General features: G+C 55.2%; 8 protein-coding genes across 8 annotated transcripts; 4 read left to right on the top strand and 4 right to left on the bottom strand.

The window, feature by feature from the left end:
- Positions 1–2: 2 nt before the first annotated feature.
- CDEST_03325 (Putative dihydroneopterin aldolase/epimerase domain-containing protein) lies at positions 3–1,333 on the top strand. Its single transcript, XM_062919484.1, has 3 exons — positions 3–15; positions 140–982; positions 1,093–1,333. The coding sequence occupies exons 1-3, from the start codon at positions 4–6 to the stop codon at positions 1,294–1,296; spliced, it is 1,059 nt and encodes a 352-aa protein (XP_062775535.1). The 5' UTR covers position 3; the 3' UTR covers positions 1,297–1,333.
- A 1-nt stretch (position 1,334) lies between these two features.
- Positions 1,335–2,656, bottom strand: CDEST_03324 (uncharacterized protein). Its single transcript, XM_062919483.1, has 2 exons — positions 1,786–2,656; positions 1,335–1,664 (listed from the first exon to the last, which is right to left on the bottom strand). Exons 1-2 carry the CDS (start codon positions 2,320–2,322, stop codon positions 1,521–1,523), a joined length of 681 nt encoding a protein of 226 aa, XP_062775534.1. The 5' UTR covers positions 2,323–2,656; the 3' UTR covers positions 1,335–1,520.
- A 330-nt stretch (positions 2,657–2,986) lies between these two features.
- CDEST_03323 (Putative UDPGP family, nucleotide-diphospho-sugar transferase) lies at positions 2,987–6,019 on the bottom strand. Its single transcript, XM_062919482.1, has 6 exons — positions 5,855–6,019; positions 5,548–5,593; positions 5,210–5,368; positions 4,688–4,783; positions 4,547–4,623; positions 2,987–4,487 (listed from the first exon to the last, which is right to left on the bottom strand). The coding sequence occupies exons 3-6, from the start codon at positions 5,324–5,326 to the stop codon at positions 3,197–3,199; spliced, it is 1,581 nt and encodes a 526-aa protein (XP_062775533.1). The 5' UTR covers positions 5,327–5,368; positions 5,548–5,593; positions 5,855–6,019; the 3' UTR covers positions 2,987–3,196.
- Positions 6,020–6,086: 67 nt separating this feature from the next.
- On the top strand, positions 6,087–7,285 carry CDEST_03322 (uncharacterized protein). Its single transcript, XM_062919481.1, has one exon. The coding sequence runs from the start codon at positions 6,359–6,361 to the stop codon at positions 6,728–6,730; it is 372 nt and encodes a 123-aa protein (XP_062775532.1). The 5' UTR covers positions 6,087–6,358; the 3' UTR covers positions 6,731–7,285.
- A 1,743-nt stretch (positions 7,286–9,028) lies between these two features.
- On the bottom strand, positions 9,029–10,375 carry CDEST_03321 (Putative inhibitor of growth histone-binding protein; the record flags this gene model as incomplete). The annotated part of the gene is made up of 1 exon (XM_062919480.1): positions 9,029–10,375. One exon carries the CDS (start codon positions 10,373–10,375, stop codon positions 9,029–9,031), a length of 1,347 nt encoding a protein of 448 aa, XP_062775531.1.
- A 1,538-nt stretch (positions 10,376–11,913) lies between these two features.
- CDEST_03320 (Putative histone deacetylase family, Ureohydrolase domain superfamily) lies at positions 11,914–13,763 on the top strand. Its single transcript, XM_062919479.1, has one exon. The coding sequence runs from the start codon at positions 12,158–12,160 to the stop codon at positions 13,640–13,642; it is 1,485 nt and encodes a 494-aa protein (XP_062775530.1). The 5' UTR covers positions 11,914–12,157; the 3' UTR covers positions 13,643–13,763.
- A 726-nt stretch (positions 13,764–14,489) lies between these two features.
- Positions 14,490–15,564, top strand: CDEST_03319 (uncharacterized protein). Its single transcript, XM_062919478.1, has 2 exons — positions 14,490–15,002; positions 15,094–15,564. The coding sequence occupies exons 1-2, from the start codon at positions 14,910–14,912 to the stop codon at positions 15,343–15,345; spliced, it is 345 nt and encodes a 114-aa protein (XP_062775529.1). The 5' UTR covers positions 14,490–14,909; the 3' UTR covers positions 15,346–15,564.
- A 1-nt stretch (position 15,565) lies between these two features.
- On the bottom strand, positions 15,566–18,641 carry CDEST_03318 (Putative major facilitator superfamily, MFS transporter superfamily). Its single transcript, XM_062919477.1, has 2 exons — positions 17,293–18,641; positions 15,566–17,163 (listed from the first exon to the last, which is right to left on the bottom strand). Exons 1-2 carry the CDS (start codon positions 17,495–17,497, stop codon positions 15,674–15,676), a joined length of 1,695 nt encoding a protein of 564 aa, XP_062775528.1. The 5' UTR covers positions 17,498–18,641; the 3' UTR covers positions 15,566–15,673.
- Positions 18,642–19,016: the final 375 nt, after the last annotated feature.

Here is a 19,016-nt window from a genome sequence, read left to right as displayed (position 1 = left end):
GAAATGATACTCAACGTTTAAAGGCGCAGTGTTTGCCTGCGTCTCGTGTGCCTTCAGTAGGTTTGACAGTGGAGCCATCCAGCTGCCGTGGGTATTGTACCCAGTGCGGAGTTTAAAATTCGGTGACAATGCCCTCAAGTGCCAGTCCTTGTGTGACGACTACGGCTACGACATCCAGAACGAACCACGTCTCGTTTATCCTACCAGACAAGTGCAAATAAAAAATCAAACCTACCGTGCTGACAGCCCGCCACATCAATCTCTTCTCAAAATGTCAATTCCCCGATTCGCATCTTCATGGCAAGTCCGCGCCGAGGCCGGTGAGCCCTTCGCCGTGATCCGGGTCCGCGATCTACAGGGCACGCTCAAGGCCGGCACCGATGCCTGGGGCCGCCCGAACAAAACGCAGCCCGTCGTCGTATCGGCGGAGCTCTCGATGGCGCAACCTTTTGACGGCGCCTCGGCCACGGACACGGTAGGCGACGACACGGTGCACTACGGCCACCTCGCCAAGGCGCTCCTCGGCAGCCTGGACATGGTCAATTCGCTCGTTGAGAAGCGCGGTGGGCCGTTCAGCCTGTGGTTCGCGCTGCTGCACATCTATGAGCAGCTGACGGGATATCGCCTCGACCATCGCGAGCGGACACCCGAGGACGTCGTCCGCACGAGCCAGGGCGGCACCCTGCGGCAGCAGCTGGAGAGATTAAGGTGCATGGACATCACCCTCACGCTGCCCAAGGGCTCACTCCTGGGGGACGGCGTGAGCATATCGCGGGCCATGGTGTTCGAGGCCGCGAGGCCGGTGGTCTGGAGCGAGACACTCAGGATTCACGGGCTGCGGGTGCCGACGCTCATCGGCGTCAACCCGAACGAGAGGAAGGCGAAGCAGGTCGTCAAGACCGACGTGGAGATTGAAGGGTACAAGAGCAACGCCGTGGGGGAAGACGACATATATGTTGAGCTCGAGTCCGTCGTCGTCAAGGTAACACCTACTTCTACTGCTTTGCCCGCTTCCTCTACCTTTCGTTCCTCTCCTCCTCCTTCCCTCCGCTCCGTTCAACCACAGAGGTCCAACACTGACACTCTCGAAAGACGCTGGAGGACTCGTCATTCGAGACCCTCGAGGCCTTGGGGCCGGCCATCACTAGCAGCATCAGAAGGTGCCTCGCAACGTCTGGCGAGCCCTTTGGCCTCCCCAGCTGGGTGATCAAGGTCATCCTGGAGAAGCCCACGGCTATCACCATGGCCGCCGCTTCGCGCGTCGAGTACAGAGAACTGCCGGGAGTGAAACCTTAGTCAAGCATTGCAGATTCTACAACCAAGTTCTATGGCCCTGGGGGTTCCCTTTTATCCCTCTTCTCTCCTTTCGTTTTTCTTCAATGTGCCGCTGCATCGGCAAGAACCGTGTCCCGGCTTTCCGTGCAGGAAAAGAGAGTGGTCGATGGATGGTCTTTGTTTGCATCCAACTTCCCCCAACAATACGGCCAAGCAACCCCTCGTGCGTCATTTGTCTCTGGGTCCTATGCCTCAAACTTGTCACATTGCGGAACATCCCTGTTGGTAACCTCCCGGATGAACTCGGGGTCGGGGTCGAGGAGCATGACGTGGAAGTGCTCGACGGCGTGGACGGACTTGAGGCTCCGCCAGTTCTTGAACCAAATGACCTAGACATCCATCATGTTTTAGCTCCAAGGTATCGAATCGGCACTCAAAAAGGAGGGGGAGGGGGGGATCCCGGAACGCAGATCCCAGGAAAAGCAAACCGTAAACCAGTGCAGGACTCACCGTGTCAGGCCCCGTCCTCGCTCGGAACGTCTTGTCCACAAAGGTCTCAATCTCCCCCCTCGCGCCCTCCGTCAGATCTCCCGTAGCTGGGTCCTCCTCTAGTTCGAACTTGGTCCAGACCACAAGGTGCACAATCCGCTCATCGATCCCATACGGCCAGTCGTTGTACAACACCTTCCAATCGGCCTCCGTCTCAAATGGCTTCCCGCGGGCCACGAGCGGTTCCTGCCACCCAAGCCGGTGTTCCAAGACGAAATTCATGACGCTCCCGTGCTCCTTGATCAGGTGGTGAATGAACAGTCGGTACCGCCTGAGCTCCGACGGCACGCGCTGGAACAGGTCGAGCCGGTTCGTTGCCACAAGCCGCCGGACCTCGTCCCACGTCTGTGGGCGGTACGCGCCGTCCGGAGTGCGCAGGATCCCTACATCCTTGGCCGATAGGTTGCGAAGCCCCTCCGGGCACTCGTCCGTGCGGCTCTCAGGAGGGACGTTGACCTGCCAGTACGGCAGCGCCGACATCTCGCCGAGGCTTCCCATGGTGATTCGATACCGGGCTGAACAACGCTCGACTGCCCAGAGCAGTGGAAATTGGGCAGGAATAGGTAGCAAGGGACGTCGCTCCAGGAAAGGGTGTCCAGTCTGTGAGCGTGTGTGATTGCGTGGTTGATGGTGCGGGATACACGCTTGCAGGTCAATCCACGGTTGTCGAAGGAGTGAGACAGCGAATGAGGACCTCGCTCCCGAGTGAATGGGGCTGGACCGGACCCTATTAAGCCCGGATGATAGGTACTATGTTTCAATCTTCTGCTCAGCGAGCCCGTACGACTAAACAGCCGAAAAGTTCATGAATCGACGCATAAAGTCGTTAACATTTCCCTCGGAAACCAGCAGCCAGCAAAGCCATCCACATCACATACACATACACAAATAAACACAAACTCACAGTCTCTCTCTAAAGCAAGCATCCACCCTGCGTCCGCTGCAAGGCCCTACACTAGGACCAGGGGGGCGTCATGCAGGCAGCTTTCTTGCTTCTCCAGCTTCCTTTTTCCTATGTCTCACACCGCCAGTCGGCGCTGGTCGGCATGTTCCACACGGAACTGCAGGTTGAAGGTTCCGCCGACCGGTCTGGTTACACATTAACGGCCAAGCAGTTTACCTCGACACTCCACATCCAATCAATTGATCATTCGAGCTCGACGAAAAAACACGCAGTGTTGCCTTATTAAAATACTATCGACTTCGTTTTACTACTGCCACAGACATGCAGAAGCCGCCTTTTGGTGGTGGGGGCCTGGATTTTGGTTTCCATCATCCCCTTGCGCTTCCAGTTGGTCGTCCCAGGATGCTACGAGGCATCGTTCGACACGTGCCTTACATTTACTCAAAATACAATATCCACTAGAGCCGCTTAGTGCTCAAGCAGACGCAGGCTACCCTGCACAACAACGTTCTCGAGGATGGATCCAGGAGGCACATCAATAGTGCTGCCTTCCGTAGCAACAATAATGACAGTGCCCTTGAGCGTCACACCGCGGCCGAGGTTGACAGCACCTGTGATGGTGAGGTGGTCCAGCTCGATGATCTTGGGGATGGAGGGGATGTGCTTCTGGAAGTCCGAGACCTTCTTGAAGTCGCTGCCCAGCTTGATGAGAGGAGCGTCACCGAAACGGCTGGAGCTCATTTGGAGTTGGCCGTGCTTGACGGTGTAGAGATCAGACTTGACGAGCATCAGGTCAGAGCATGTCTTGACAGGCAAGAAGCGGCGACGAGGGACATTGACGCCGTGGGCGTTCTTGAAGTGACGGATGGCGGCGCCGACGGCGGTCTCGAGCTGGATGATGGAAATGTCTGACTCGCCCTTCTTGTCGCCAGGGATAGTCTTTCCATTAGGAATGATCTCCATCTCGAGCTCGTCGTTCTCAACGACGCGCTTGATGGCCTTGAGGTTCAGCCAGATGTTGTTGGTGTTGAAGTACTTGAACTTCTTGATGGACTTGAACTCGTTGACGTGCTCCTTGGGCACCTGGGCGATCTCGAGAAGACGGACCGAGCCCTCGTAGTCGATGATAGTACCACCCTTGACGTCGGCCTTGGTCTTGTTGGTCAACTCCATAATGTACTCCGACTCGGTCTCGACCATGTGCTGGAGGATGCGGAGATCGACGACGGCGCCGAGGTTGTCGACGTTGGAAAGGAAGACAACCTCAATACCACGCTCAATGAGCTTGTCGAGAATGCCAGAGTTGTACAGCGACTCGAAAACGTCACCGTGACCGGGGGGGTACCAGTCGTTGATGGACGAGTCGTATTTCTTGGGAACGGGCAGGAGGGAGTCCTTCAGGATTCTGGGGTATCTGGACTGGTTGAAGGTAAGGATGTCGACGTTGTGGCCCTCGTACTTCTTGATGATGGAGGCCGTGTCCTCGTCGGTGTTGAACGAGTTCATGAGGATGAAGGGGACGTTGACGTCGTAGGTGCGGTTGAGGTACTCGATCTGGCGGACGGACAGGTCGAGGAAGGACATGCCATCACGGACCTCGATGACGGACTTGGGACCGACGCAACCCATGGAGGTACCAAGACCACCGTTGAGCTTCAAGACGGCCAGCTTGTTGAGGAACTGAACGGACTCCGAGTTGGCGAGGTCCTCGTAGTCGACAACCTGGCCCTGGGCGGGAGGGGCAATGCGGTCCCAGTCGCTATGTCCTCGTTAGCCTCAAGCTCGGTTTTGTCCATTTTTGTTTTTGTGTAGACCTACACAGCGTTTCCCTTGGCCTTGTCGTTCAGATAGCGGCGGAAGAGGGCAAAGAAGTTGTCCATCTCAGTCTCGAAGAGCTATAGGGCGATTGCCGTCAGGAGTGATGCTTGATGAGTTAGGCTAGGTGATTTTACTACTGACCTTCTTCTGCTCAGGGTCCGAGACGGTCTCGGAGAGCTGAGTGAGGGCATTGCGCATCTGGGCAGCGGCGACGCTGGTGGAGGTGTTCTCGAAAGCCTTCAGGGAGTGTTAGCATCTTGCTTGTGCAGAAAATGACGCCTCAGGAGGAAGACGTTATGAGTGTGGCAGAGGTGCACCCTGAAGCCATCGTCTAGTGAAATGCAGCGGAGTAAAATGGCCCAGCTTGATGCTGCTTCCCCTGATTGGTCTACCCAAGAGGTTGTAGATAGGGGGCGCCTGCTGCTGGGCTGCGAGTGCTCCCATCATCCTTACGGAACCAGCAAATGATACCCGAATGGCCAAACGTTCTGAGGGCCGGGACCAAATGCCGTTGATGGACTCGCAAGCAAGCACTTTTGGCGGTTACACTGCAGAAAGTCTCGCACAGCAACCTGTCCAGGTGCGGACGAGACGCCGGCCGCAGATCTGAAATGGCCTCGTTCGGGGTAGATGACAAGGCGAGAGGGATTCAGGAGTATGTACCATGTGAGACCTCGTCTTGCCGTGATGACGGGAGCTAAACTCCTCGTCACTCTTGCCTTGGCCGCCCAGAGGGGACTTCAGGTGAGTGGGGAGAGCGCTCTTGATTGCTTGAGCCATTGTGAACGAAGTCGAGAGGATTCCGCGATGTATGGAATGGAACTGTATTTGCCACGCGCGCGTCAGCAATTGCAAAGGCGACCTCGTTCTGAAAAGTATTCTTGTTTGTTACAGGTGTTGGGAAGAGTGTGTGAAAAAGGAGGGGAGAAAATAAAACAGGTGGGCAGGCTCGAGACGGCGGGGTAGTATAGTGTAGTGCCTTTGTTGACAGGGGAAATTACCGAAGGATTCGCGGTGGAAAGATTGCTGGTTGCTCAGGTGTGTAGCCTGACGTAATTTGTGAGCTTCTCCATGTGATTTGGTGAGCGAGAAGATAGACAAGGTAAGGTACAGGATAAGGTGCCGGGCGAAACAGGAGCTTGGGGACGGCGTAGGGCGCTAAGTGAGGTGCTTCGGAACCAGGACGAGAGAGCTGATGCCACTTCTGCTTCAACCTCCGGTTGGAGCAAAACATGTGCAGACGAGATGCGGTGATCGACGATATGGCGAAGAACGGGGGGAGAGGAATCGGACGTGGATGGTACTTACAGCAATGGCGAAGACAGCAATCTCAACAAGCAACGAGCGAGTGTAAGCTGGTCAATTGTATGTAGAGGAGAGAATAGAGTGAGAGGGAAAAAAGGAGAACCGTCGAGAGGATCATCTACGGTCAGGAGGGTGGATGGGGGAATTGGCTTTATAGCGGTGATATCACTGTGGGAACCCAGTCTGTTGCAATTCGCATTTGGCCAATTTTCATTTTATCTCGTTCCCCCGTCGTCCCCCCTCCCCCGTTCGCGCTCGGGGAGGAGACGGGGACGATGGAGGGGCTGTCGCAGGAGAAGCGCGCCTTCCTTGTCCGTTCTTTGCTTGTCAGTCTTTCTTTCAAACCTGCCTACCTACCGATTATTACTTGACAGCTGCGTATATCCAGCCAGCAAACCTGTTCGTATTTCTCCAACTTGACCCAGGATTGGCCCGAAGACCCAAAGCATTTCCCACACAAGAACCGACCGACCGACCGACCGACCAGTCGGTCCCCCGAAGCCAATAATGGCGGCTCGATGTCTCCCACCCGAGCCATTCCAGTCAACCAAATCACCTAGTCCACCACCACCTCTTTCGACTGCAACCCTCCACAAGCCTGGCCACCGCCTTTCCCAACACCCCCTGTGGCGCGTCAAACTAGCGACGCCTAAACGAGAGAGGCGGCGGCTGCAGCAGCAGTTGGCTTGGATGGGGGGGCAAGAGGCGAAGAAAACCAACAATCCGCAAGACATCTTCTTGTTTATCCATCGGGCTGCCTTTCCTGTCCAGAGATGCAGATCCCAAAAGATACGGACAACGGCCAACCTGCCGTCAACCTTGGGCTGCAGCGCGACACCACCAAGCCATCAATGGGTAGGTATCCGTATTTCTACCTAGCGTTCGTACAAGCATTCAGGCAATCAATGGTCTAGCTAGTCACCATGGTTCTTTTCGCTTCACTCCATCCCGCTTGCAAGGCCTTGATACACGTACTGGCTCCGCAACACCAGAAAAGGAGGTTCCAGCTTGGGCATGTCTGGACCACAAGGCTCGTCTCAAGCAAAACGGAGCCCCGTCCTCGCTTCTCCTGATCTCGAGCTCCATCCAGTTCACGCCTGCTTCTTCGTCTTCTGCATGACTGTCGGAACAAGTACTCCCTAGCATCGTGTGCACTAAAAAAAGTGCAAGACTCCATCCACTGCGGAGTCGAACTGCCTGCGCTACGGATACGTTGAATGGGTATTCTGAAATATCATTACCCCACCACCCAACATCCCCGCCAGATGTAAGATGAGCTGTTGCCCGGCATGGCAACAATGGCCCTCGTTGCTCAACCTCTCTGGGTAGTAGGTACGGAGACCTTGCCCACTTGAGGTAGGTACTCACAACATCTCAGGTCACTCGCGTTCCACGGGGCATCCTTACGGTCTGCTCGTTGCAGTGTGAATGCCTCCTCAGAGCCGGCCAAGAAAGACCTTGGGGGGCCGCCATTCTTCAGCAACGCGCGCTTCTTCAACACCTCTTCTGGAAGGGTACGACAAAGGGCTTGTGCGGTCCGACATCCGGCCAACGTCCTTCCAGCGAGTCACAGGGAAGTGATCAAGTTGAGCTGACCGCCACCGGCCGGAGACGCCTATGCATCGCAACTTATCCCGCACACACACTTTTCTCGCATATCACTCACCAAAACTTGCCACCACCCTGAACTTCCCGACTTCGCTAAATTGATCGGGAGCAAATGTGCTCGTACCTACCGGCTATTCCCTCCCTCATCTTCAATCGCCGTGTTTAACGCTCACTGCGCTGAGCAATCATGAGCCAGCACTAAGGTTCTGCCTGTTGTTCGTAGCCAGCTCGACCAGCCAAGCCGGCCCTCTTCGGAATCTTTCCCGAACATTCGTTCATCGCGGTCACCGATGGTCCAACCATGACAAGTTTCTTGACAAGTTGTTGAACCAAAAACGCCTTCCCCCCTGAATGCCGGCATCTGCGCCCCGGGTGGGCCAATTCCCACTTGGCTTCTCGTTTTAGTCAAGTCCCAAACTCCCAACCAGTCCAAGAAGAGGAGACCCATCGATATCCATCCCGCCAGGTCGGGGAGTTTGATTGCATGCTGCTACGCAGTGGGCCAAAGTCGTTCAGACGACGGATGCACTTTACACTACCTTTCCAAAACAATCGTCTCATCGGCGGTGGAAGACAGCGAAAATCTGGAGTTGTCGGCCACCGCCCGGGCTTTGCTTTCCCGAACATATTCTTGAGCCCTGGAGGTGCCAAGCCTGTGGCCGTCCGGCCACACAAAACACAGTCTTGCTGCACTACAGAGAAGTCTCTCGCCTACCTAACACGTTTTGCTAGTGCAATTTGCGTCTCTGACGCCAATTTCCAATAACGGGCATCCTTCTCACAGATATCACACTCTTTGCCCAGACCCGTCTGCTTGTTCTAATCAAGCAATCTGCTGCAGACCCTAGCTTGCGCTGATTATCTACCAAGGGATGGTCAGTGAAACGAAACAAATGAATGCATGTCATCACCCAAGCCACCACCATGAATAGACACGAGGTGCACCACGAACAGGCCATACCATCAAATGAGGCTCCCTAATGCGTCCCACGTGGGGGCAAGACCCAGCCGTCATGCTCGAGCTTATATATGCACACGCTGCATTGGGATTGGCCGGTTCGATGACGCCCAGAACCATCCAGACGCTATGATAGAATCCGTTTTTGCTGATCAGAGGTGGTGGCATGTGTCGGCTTCCATGTTTTGGCTTGGGGAGGACAACACCTCATCCTCCCGGTGCGCTTTTGAAACCATTCTACCTCTCAACCTGGTGGTGTTTTGGTTTCCGTTTAATGGGTGCTTTTGGCACGTCGACACTGCTACCGCCGCGCTGTCCCTGCTACCGAGAGTCCCTTCTTCGGAAAAATCGTTGGATAAGACAGCTGCTGACGGTATGTGTTCGCACTCATGATCAGCCATCATTGCAATATACTCGTGAAGGCAAATGGTGTTGTCATTGATTCACTGAAAGTCGTGGGAAATGCTCGAATGCCAGAACCCGATTCCCACGAGATGCCTCTTTTATGATACTACGCAAAAAAAAAAAAAAAAAAAAAAAAGGTAAACGCCGTTCACTGAGCCTCCAAGGGGTATAAATGCTCCAGTCGCTACAATCGCCCACCATTGTCTTTATTTTTTCTTCTGGAGCCTCTCCCTCTCCATATTCTCCGTACACACTGGACAGAACCACGTGCCGTTGGGCTCGCTCTTGAGGCCGACGCACGACCAGTGGAACCACTCATAGGGGCAATCCTCATTGTCGCACGCCACCATGTCGCCGAAGCTGACATTTTGGCAGGTGCAATACTTCTTGTCGTCCCCCGCCTCATCGTCCTCAACATCGAGCAAGCTATCATCGTGGTCAACGTCCTTGCCGTCACGCGCGGGGGTGCCGCTGGCACGGTCTATTCGGGTGCGGTCGCCTTCATCACCGCTTCCGCTGTCGGCGTCTGACAACTCGCTATCGGCTGTCGAGGCGGGTGAGTTACGGCTTCCCGGGGCCTTCTTGACGCGGGACAGGGACGACTTGTTGCCGTTGATGGGCTTCTTCCGGCTTGCTACACCCGGTGTACCCTTTCTCACGCCCGACACGCTTGATGCCTTTGTGGATGATGATCTGGGACCAGCGCTGCCCGCTCGTACAGCACCGTTTGGCCCAGGACCGGTGGCGCCTTTCGGTGTGCCTGGGCCCAAGGATGAATGCCTCGCCAGACTACTTGATGTTGTGGGGAGGCTGCCCAGTCCAGAGATGGACCGAGGGCCCCTCTTCGGCGCGCCACCCCCCGGGCCTGCCGAGCTCTCCCGCGCTTGACGGTTGAGTATCATGCTTGCAGCAGGCGTAGCGGGAGCAGAGGAGGCATGTTGTTGAGACTGAGCGTTGCGGATCTGCGGGTTTCCTACGCGCGCCGTAATGGGACTTGAGGAGTTGACAATCGGGTTCAGAGGTGTGGCGGTAATGGCTGTTCCCACAAGGTGGCTCGCAGGGTTGACAGAGCGACCCGACGGCGCAGAATGGTTTGCCGCGCTCGGCCGGATCAAAGAAGGACATTCGTCAGGGTCGTTGAAGCCGGGCTCGGCACGGTCGTAAAGCATTTTGATATGCTGGTCGAGGTTCCGCAGGTGCTTGTCCATGATGATTTGCAACTTCTGTGTCAGGGCGATCTTCTCGGTAGCCAGCGTGTCGGCACGGATAAAGTTGTCGCGCATCTGGGACCGCATTGTCTCTTCGCGAGGGTTCGTTTCGTGGCTGCCGTTGGCCCGTATCCATTTCTGTATCTTTCCATCACGATCTTCAATCAACTTGACGCAATCGCAGTACTGGCGGTCCCTGTCGGCGATTTCATCCTGGAGGAAGCGGATCTCTTCGGGAAGGTTCTGAACGCGGTTGAGCCAGTCGTCGAGGATGATGGCCGGGTCAAGAGCCTCGGCCGTCGGCATCCTTTTGACGAAGTCGATGGACAAATCGTCTCTAGGCATTTTGTGTTAATGACGGGTTCCCGAGCACTCTGCGAGTGGGAAAGCAAGCGCTCGCTGTGGAATAGGTAGGCAACTGGGCGATTAGGTATACGACGACAAGATGCTCAGCAGGGACCACAGAGAGAAAGCGGGAGCAAGTTGAATGTGCGGCCAAGACGGTGTTCTTGCTCGAAGAGACGAGGACGCAAACGAGGACGAAAATGCGAGATAGGGTGCGTTGGTAGTGGGTCGGGGGGACGTGTGAGGAGTGATGAAGGCCTCGTGAACCAAGGTCATCGAGATAAAGAGGATTGACAACGTAAGGTAAAAGGGGATTGGAGCAAAGCAGAGTAGAGGCAGATGTGGAGTATGATAGAGCAAAGGGCCAGCGACAGGTGGGAATAGTGGCACGCAAGATGACGGGGGGCGGCGCGGCGCGGCACGTCCGCCGTCGAGGGGTCGGTGGGCTGGCACGAGGCGAAGAGCCACTGGTGATGTATGCCTTGGCTGCACTTGCCCTGTTGAAGGCGGATGACAGAGGAGTCTTGGACAAGGGAGACTTCGAGAAAAGGTACCCCGGCCACGATCCTCTGCAACGAACGAAGTGACTAGCTTGGCTCACCTAAAGAGATTTGGGACCGATCTCTCTGTCTCTCTGTCTCTCTCTCTCTTTTCCCCTCTTGGTCCAGCTGCGGTGGGCAAGGCCAAGGCGGCCAGGCGAGGCGAGTTGAGGGAGAGTCGAGTCAAGTCGAGTCGAATCGAGACGGCGGAAGGGCCCTTGCTCGTGATCCCGGAATGTTTTTTTTATTTACGGAGTAGTAAAAAATTGCCTTGCTGGGAAAGGCGACCTGACCTGACCTGACCTGACGGACGTGAATTTTTTCCCTCTCGGATGCGCGAAGGTGGGGGTGGAAGAGGCTGGAATCACGTTTTGTGCAATGGCGGTGGTGTGTGTTGCGTTGGGTTTGGCTGTGGGCAAGTTTGCGAGGTTCGAACGGAGTGGAGGGAGCTGCTCGTCCAGTCAGACGGAGTGAGAAGACGAGTCAAGCGGAGACGGCAGTTTTAGCCTCCGGTTCTCAGGCCACACTTAGGCTCTTGCAGTCTGAGTGCACACACACCCTGGATGATGTTTGATTGGACGTCAATATGACTAAAGTGGATATTACAAATGAGCAACGAGACGTTCCCTTCAATCCTTTAATCGCTAAGCTACCAGGTACCTAGGTACTTGGGTAGATTGTACTTCCCAATGGTGGGTGAGGTTTTTGAGAAGTTCGGATCCCAGAACAACCAAGGTTGGTATTCAGATCTATTCGCTCTTCGCAAAGTGGTATTGAAGACTGAGGAATGCTTTGAAATGTAGAGGTGCCATTAATCCTGGGGTGAGGCATGTTGAACATATCGCTCGGGGTTTCCGCAAAAGACGAGAAAACACTGCGCCACACTGAGCTCGAGAACCGCATTGGCTGACCTGTAGTCAGCCACACCTGGACTCAAACTTTGGCCTGTCATCCTTTTGACGAAATCTCCCACATACATCTCGAACCAACATCAGACAGAATTGCGGACAGTTTTGGTAATCGGACCTTCACCAATCATCCTATATAATACAAATTTAACACCGGCAACGCGCGAGTCCATTCTTGCGATATTCTCACACAATCCGCGCCTCACTGCTTAATTACTGGGCAAAACTCATCTCACTCAACGAGACCACAACTCCACTCAACCTCATCACACATATCGAGGGCCCTCTCAGGCTTCATCCCGGCCGCCCCGGCGGGACACCCGTCGCACGTAACCATGGATACAGACGCATACAGATTCCGTGTGCCTAAACCGAACTATTTGCCACACAGAACCGACAAAGATGACATCGTCGAGGAATACATCCCCCTAGATCAGGCTAGCGAGCTCGACAATGCCAAGTACTTTGCCAAATGCAAGCGCATGGCTGAGGAGTCAGGAATCACACGGCCGAAGGGCTACAATGTCTCCTTCCACTGCAACCCTGAAATGGAGAAGCATCATTTCGGCCAGACTCATCCCATGAAGCCTTGGAGACTCACCCTCTCCAAGAGTCTCATCTACTCTTACGGTATGTCCTTCGCCATGGACAACTACATCGCCCGAGCCGCCACATATGAAGAACTAAACGATTTCCATTCCGATGACTATCTGGACTTCCTGGGCACTGTGCTGCCGGAGCCTGTTCCTAGGGACGTTGACAACACCAATCCCGATCTCAAATTCAACCTCGGCGGCTCCGACTGTCCTCTCTTCGAGGGCCTCTACGACTACTGCTCCATGTCGGCAGGCGGGTCTCTCGACGCCGCGAGAAAGATCTGCTCCAACCAGTCCGACATTGCCGTTTCATGGGGAGGCGGTCTGCATCACGCCAAAAAGGCCGAGGCGTCTGGATTCTGCTACATCAACGACATCGTCTTGGCCATCCTGCAGCTGCTGCGTTGTTTTCCCCGCGTCCTCTACATCGATATTGATGTGCACCATGGAGACGGCGTGGAGGAGGCCTTCTATTCCACGGACCGTGTCATGACGGTCTCTTTCCACAAATACGATCCCCTCAATTTTTTCCCCGGCACCGGTGGACTGGATGATAATGGTCCTAAGAACGAGCACAATCCCGGAGCGCACCATGCCATCAATGTTCCCCTTAACGACGGCATCACCGATGACCAGTACAATTGGCTCTTTGAGAACGTAATTGGCAAATGCATGGAGAAGTTCCGGCCCAGCGCCATCGCTCTGCAGTGCGGCGCCGATTCACTCGCCGGCGACCGTCTTGGGCGATTTAATCTCCAGGTTCAAGGCCACGGCGCATGTGTCGAATTTTGCAAGTCATTTGGTATACCCATGATTCTCTTCGGCGGCGGCGGATACACGCCTAGAAACGTGGCCCGCGCCTGGGCTTTCGAGACGAGCATCGCCATCGGCTGCCAAGAAAAGATCGACCCCATTATCCCATCGCACGCCCCTTGGAGGGATCAATTCAGATATGAGGAGTTGTTCCCGACATTGGAACAGATTCTTGGAGAGCCACGCGTGAATAGGAACACGCGGAAGCGCCTCGACGATGTGCTCCAACATGTTACAGAACAGCTTAGGTTTGTCCAAGCAGCCCCGAGCGTTCAATATCAGACCATTCCGCCCGACTTGGGCGGCCTCAGAGACGACGTCGAAGCGAAACTTAAGGAGCAGCGCGAAGCCGAGAACGATGCTGTCAGAAAACAGCGCGAGGAGGCCGTTGGGCATGCCATGGAGTACTGATGAAGAGTTGGCTATCTTGGGCGTAGGACCACCAATGTACTGTGCTATTTAGGGCGGCGTTTGCGGAATGGGAATGATACCGGAGGGTTCGGTCACTCAGACAGAAAATACCATCACATTCAAAACAAAGCAATCTGGCCCGGCCCGGCAGTGAAAAACTACTCGCCATGAGGCAGGCTAATGTAGAGATTGACGTCCGTCACACCAGGGGCGAAAACGTCTTGGCATGTTTGGTTCGGAAACGACCGAGCTCCCGCCGTATTGCATTTCCCATGGCCGTCTTGCATCGTTGCAGTACAACATTTAAGAGAAGCGCAATCCAACCCGACGTTGTTCGTCTGCCAAGGACGCCGTCTCTGCCGCCTCTAGCCACGTACCTCCCTTTCTCAGCGTGCATACATCTGGATCGGACAGTCTTTGAACAGTTCAATAGGGACCGCCGAGGCAGCAAACACCCTTCAGCTTAATCCGCATCGAATCATGCGGATGACCATCATCTTTAGGGGGGGGCGACATAGAAGACGCCCAGTAGAGAGAGGAGTTGAGATTTGGTTGGCCCCCAGTGACCAGTGCCGCGTCTTCCTGGGCAAGACTGCATGCAAATGGCGTGGGTTCTCAAGGCAAGGCAAGGGGACAATATGGAGTTGAGTGTGACATCGTAACAATGCTAAAATACGGCGAATCAACTATGTGACACGACGTCAGATATTCGATTTCTAGTACGAGAAGATGCGACCCCACTCTCTTGCCTTGAGTCTCTCGCAGATCAGGTGTGGTTCCCGGTCAGCAATGGTGTCCCTCCCATACGACCAAGCTAACATGATTGCGGCCTGTCTGAGAGGAGGAGCCTTAACCCGCCCCTTGTCCATCTTTGGCCCATTTCCTCAAGGACATCACACACTTCCGATTCTCCCTGTCCGAGGGAGGTGCCACTTTATTCTCGGAAACCCACCTCGCGCTAAAGAACCCCGAATGTTCGTCTAAGCCATCATGAGGTATATAAGATAATCCTTGGTGTCCTTGCCCTGGCGAGCCTGTCCATAGCGTTCGACAACGTCAAAGTGTTCCAATCCTAGCCCCTAGTGAGCCACTTGATCGTCCTTTACTCGGAATGACACTCTCACGACTCGCCCTCTTGTCCCTGGCCCCCGCCGGCATACTCGGCCTCGCGACGTTCGGCGGCCTCTCGCTCCGCGCCGTAGACTGGAGCAGGTGAAAACCCGGCGTGAGCTTCCAAATTGTTCTGCACCAGCCCATCAAGGTCAACATGGTAGCCGACGTCACGCCCGCTGAGGCAGTCGTTTGGGACATTGACCTGCAGCACGCGGTAGACTACGACAATATCATCCCGAATCTGAAGGTGAATTGGTTCACTGAACACACATCCCCCCCCTTTCCCTGTTGTCCTGGGCCTTTCCGTCGTCCTCCATGGTTACTGACCCCGGAATCAGTCGGCCGGGAAGATTGTCATCGTCGAGGCGGGGAAGCCCGTGTTCCAAATCGAGTACCCGACGAGCGTCCGGGACGACATGGACATCGACCAGGCGGATTACGACCACTTTTGCGTGGACAAGAATGGCAACGAGGGATTCAGTGAGGTGCTGAAGCACGCAAGTGAGCAGGTCGACGGGTGGGGCCAGTTCTGCGGGCTGGGGAGGACGGGCGGGAGGTTCGAGACGCCGATTGTGGAGCGAATGAGGTGAGCGGCGTGGACGGATAGTTACGATCATGGGAAGTTGCGACTTTTGTGCCAAAAGGACGTCGTCAAAGGAAAACACCAAAAGAAGGATGAGTCATGGTTCGAGGGGAAGATTCAATTATTGTAATCGTATTCTTTATGTACCGTATGGCAAATATGCACGAGATCAACATCTGATGTTTCGACAACGACGGAGATCCCACAGCGCCGTGCGGGCCTATTCCATGGAACATAAGTAGCGCCGGCAAGGATACAACTAGTCACCAGCCGATACGTGGCTCATGCGAACTAGGGCAGATAAAAAAAAAGAAACCGACAACCCTCGCGCATTTTTAGTTGTGGAATCCGGCCACAGCCTCGGCCTCCTGCTCCAGCATCTTGCGCTTCAGCCTCCGAGCCTTCAGCGCCACATAACCAACCAGCATGACGCCCACGGCGAAGCCGGCAGAGAGCAGAATGACGTTGACCGGCACAGGGTCGCCGCCAAACGTCTGGTGGAACAAAACGTCGAGCCCGGACTGAAGGAAGTTGAAGAGGCCTGACAGGCAGATGATGGTGCCGTATACGGTACCAAAGGTCTCGAAGCCAAACACCTTGGCGCTGTAGTCAGAGACGGCAGTGTAGTAGAAGGGGCGGTACAGCACAAAGAGACATATCTGGATGTAGGCTGCCCACGTGTTGTTTATGACGCCCAGGACACCGATGGTGGTCGCGATGGTGACGAGGGCGGCGAGTACGGTGACGGTGCTGGTGTGGTCGAGAAGCGCACCGATGAAGGGGATGGAGAGGATGCCCCCCACAGGCAGGGCGACGTCGAAGAAGTTGTTGACCTCGACGGCCTTGTTGTGGTCGCCAAAGATGACCTCGTACTGGGCGCGGATTGTGGCGACGAAGTAGTTGATGCGAAGCATCTGGATGACGGTGAACATGCAGATGAGGATGAACCACGGCGAGGCAATCTGCCGCAGGGCGGTGCGATTGTGCATCACGCCCCAGACACCCGATGTCTCGTTTTTCTTCTCCTCTTCTTTGCGGCTCTGCTTGTCCGCCTTTTGGGTGCCCAGAAGCTGCTCGATGTCGGCGACGACGATCTCGCGGTGGCGGCGCTCTTCACGCAAGAGCGCGGTGTTCTCGTCGACCTGATCGTCGTACAGCTCGGGGTCGGCGTCGTTGGCCGCCGCCGTCTCCACTTGAAGCTCAACTAACTCTCCCACCGTCTTGTACGACTGCTTGGGCATCAACACAAACTGGGCAACGATGATGAGGAACGGGACAACCAGGTAAGCTTTGAAGAATCCTTCGTGGCCAAAGGCTCCCTCGGTCGCCTGGTAAATGAGGCGGTAGACCAAGAACAGGGCGCTAGAGGCGTCGAAGGCCCCCGTCAAGAGTGCGAGGATAAGCCCAGAATGCTTGGGGAAGGCATTGGACAGCTGAAAAGACGAAATATAGGTGAACGGACCGCCGAGAGCAAGTGCGAGGTATCCGACAAGGAAACCATCGAAAGGCAGGCTTTTGGCATATGCCATCAGAAGCGAGCCCACGATCAGAAAGAGGCTGCCCACGAGGCCGCAAACACGAGGACCCGCGTGGTCAAGCAGGGCACCAACGGGCAGAGCCGCGATATTGGTGCCGACGGCTGCCACCGTGAACATCAGGTTGAGGTGAATCTCGACGCAGGTGTCGTCCGGGGCCGAGCGCGGGTCGTCAGCCGAGCATATGTCGCTGTAGGCACCTTCGCGCTTGAGAACCGGCTTCAGTGCTGCGAAGCCAAAAGCAACGCCGGCACCGAAGAGGCAGTATACTACTGCCACAATGACTTGGACTATGTGCTGTGTTAGTAACTTCGTGTATAGCGGGCTCAGAAAGTAAAGTATACCGCCGGCCGCTTTTTTTGCTTGAATTTTTCATTTTGGAGTGATGAGTGGCCGGCGATAGGGGGAGGACGGCTTACGGATTCTCTTCCATTGCGGAACTTGGAAAGCGCCGACAGCGAGAACGGTGTCGAGCTTGTTTGCCGCGGGATCCCACTCGTCAGGCAGGGGGTTAAAGGTCAGCCTTCCAGCTCTCACACTCGAGGCGTCGCTGCCTCGTCTCGAGCCCTGCGCTTGAGGAACGAACTGGAACGTCTCCACCGATGCTACGCGGTTCAATGACATGATGGCAGCTTCTGGGAGTTTATAGAAGGCCTGGGTACCAAAACCGAAAGAGACCGGTTGATGGTTGCCTCTACACTATTGTCTTGGATGAAGTTGCCAAGGAAGTCGACCAAAAACGAGGTCTATTGAGGCTTGTAAGGTGGGACTGAGTTAAAGAGGACTACCTGGCGAACGGTCTGTGACTCGCCAATGGGAAACCGTCGATAGTGGTTGACGAGCCGGGATTGGTTGTGTGTGATATGACGCAGGGCAGGCAATGTCGTCAAGATAAGGATGTCTGTCTGTCTGTCTTATCTGTCGACCAGAAGCGACGCTTGCTGGACGTTATTTTCTTTCTGTCTGCAACGTCCAGCTTCGGCAGCGGAATGAATCCGCGCAGGACAGATTGATGCCAACCTTGGAAAGCTGAGGAGAGACAGGGAGCCCGCGATCAACGTCGAGATGGAGCAGGAGAAAAAATAGGAAAGAAAGATGGGGTGTTCTATGTGCGAGTGAACGACGATGCGTAACGGAGAAAGACACAAAAAAGCCAAGATAGGAGTGGAGGTTCAAGTAGAAGAACTCGCGGGTTGAAGAGGCGACAGGGTGGCGATGTGAGGAGGCACTGGGTGGATGGGTGGGGGACTCTGGAGGTTGTTAAGACCCAGGAGAGGGCAACGGAGATGGGGACGGGTATATGAAAAAAGCACGGATTCGATGCAACGCAGAGCAAGTCGAGAAACACCCGTCCAGCAGTCCAGGATGAGAAAGTAAGAAGAGGGAATATGCAACCGAATGACAATGGACCAAGGCGTCATCAGAAAATCCAATTGCTGCATGCTCTCGGGCTTTCCCTTAATATTTTTCTTACCTCACCGGCACACCCCGCCTTTGGCTTGCTTGACTTGGCCGTGTCCCGCCCCTCGCATGCTGGTGGAGATGGCCCTTGTCCTATCCGAACGAGAGGCTAGGAGGGCAGGATGGGACTTGCATTTGGCATGGATGGATGAAGAACGGATGAAGAGATTGGTCTGTCATGTGGTCCGCTTTCCTTGGGAGGCACATGCACCTGACCAACCTCTAACCCAGCGCGGCCGGCTGCGAGAGCGCCCGATCAGCTCTCGAGGAGAGCTTTGTTTAGAGAGATACCGGAATTGGAGGTATGGAGACCGTTCTGAGTAAGCGGACACCGAAAAAACGAGATGGGAGATTGAATGCCATCTATCGTTCTGGTGAGAGAGGTAGCGAAAAATCTTCCGAAAGTCCAGTTGTTAGCTGCCGGATGCCGAGTGAAGAGGAAGAGAAGAATTAGAAGAGAACAAGGGGGGTACCCTTGCTTGCTGCCCCTTGGCGCGTCGTCTCCCGCCGAGAGCTCGACGGAAACTCGGCGACAATGTCGTCCTTTCCATGTCAGGTCGCCGGGGAGGTGCAAAAGTGTGTAAGGGCCGGAGCGTCGGAGAAACGAGAGAATGGAACAAGAACCACCTTTGACCGGATTGGCGTGAGCCGATACAGCGCCCCTATCGTCCCGCACAACGGC

The sequence above is a fragment of the Colletotrichum destructivum genome, chromosome 2 (genome assembly GCF_034447905.1).
Source record: "Colletotrichum destructivum chromosome 2, complete sequence".
NCBI classification, from domain to species: Eukaryota; Fungi; Ascomycota; class Sordariomycetes; order Glomerellales; family Glomerellaceae; genus Colletotrichum; species Colletotrichum destructivum.
The sequence above is the reverse complement of the archived record's forward strand: the minus strand, read 5'-3'. Positions and strand labels throughout refer to the sequence as shown.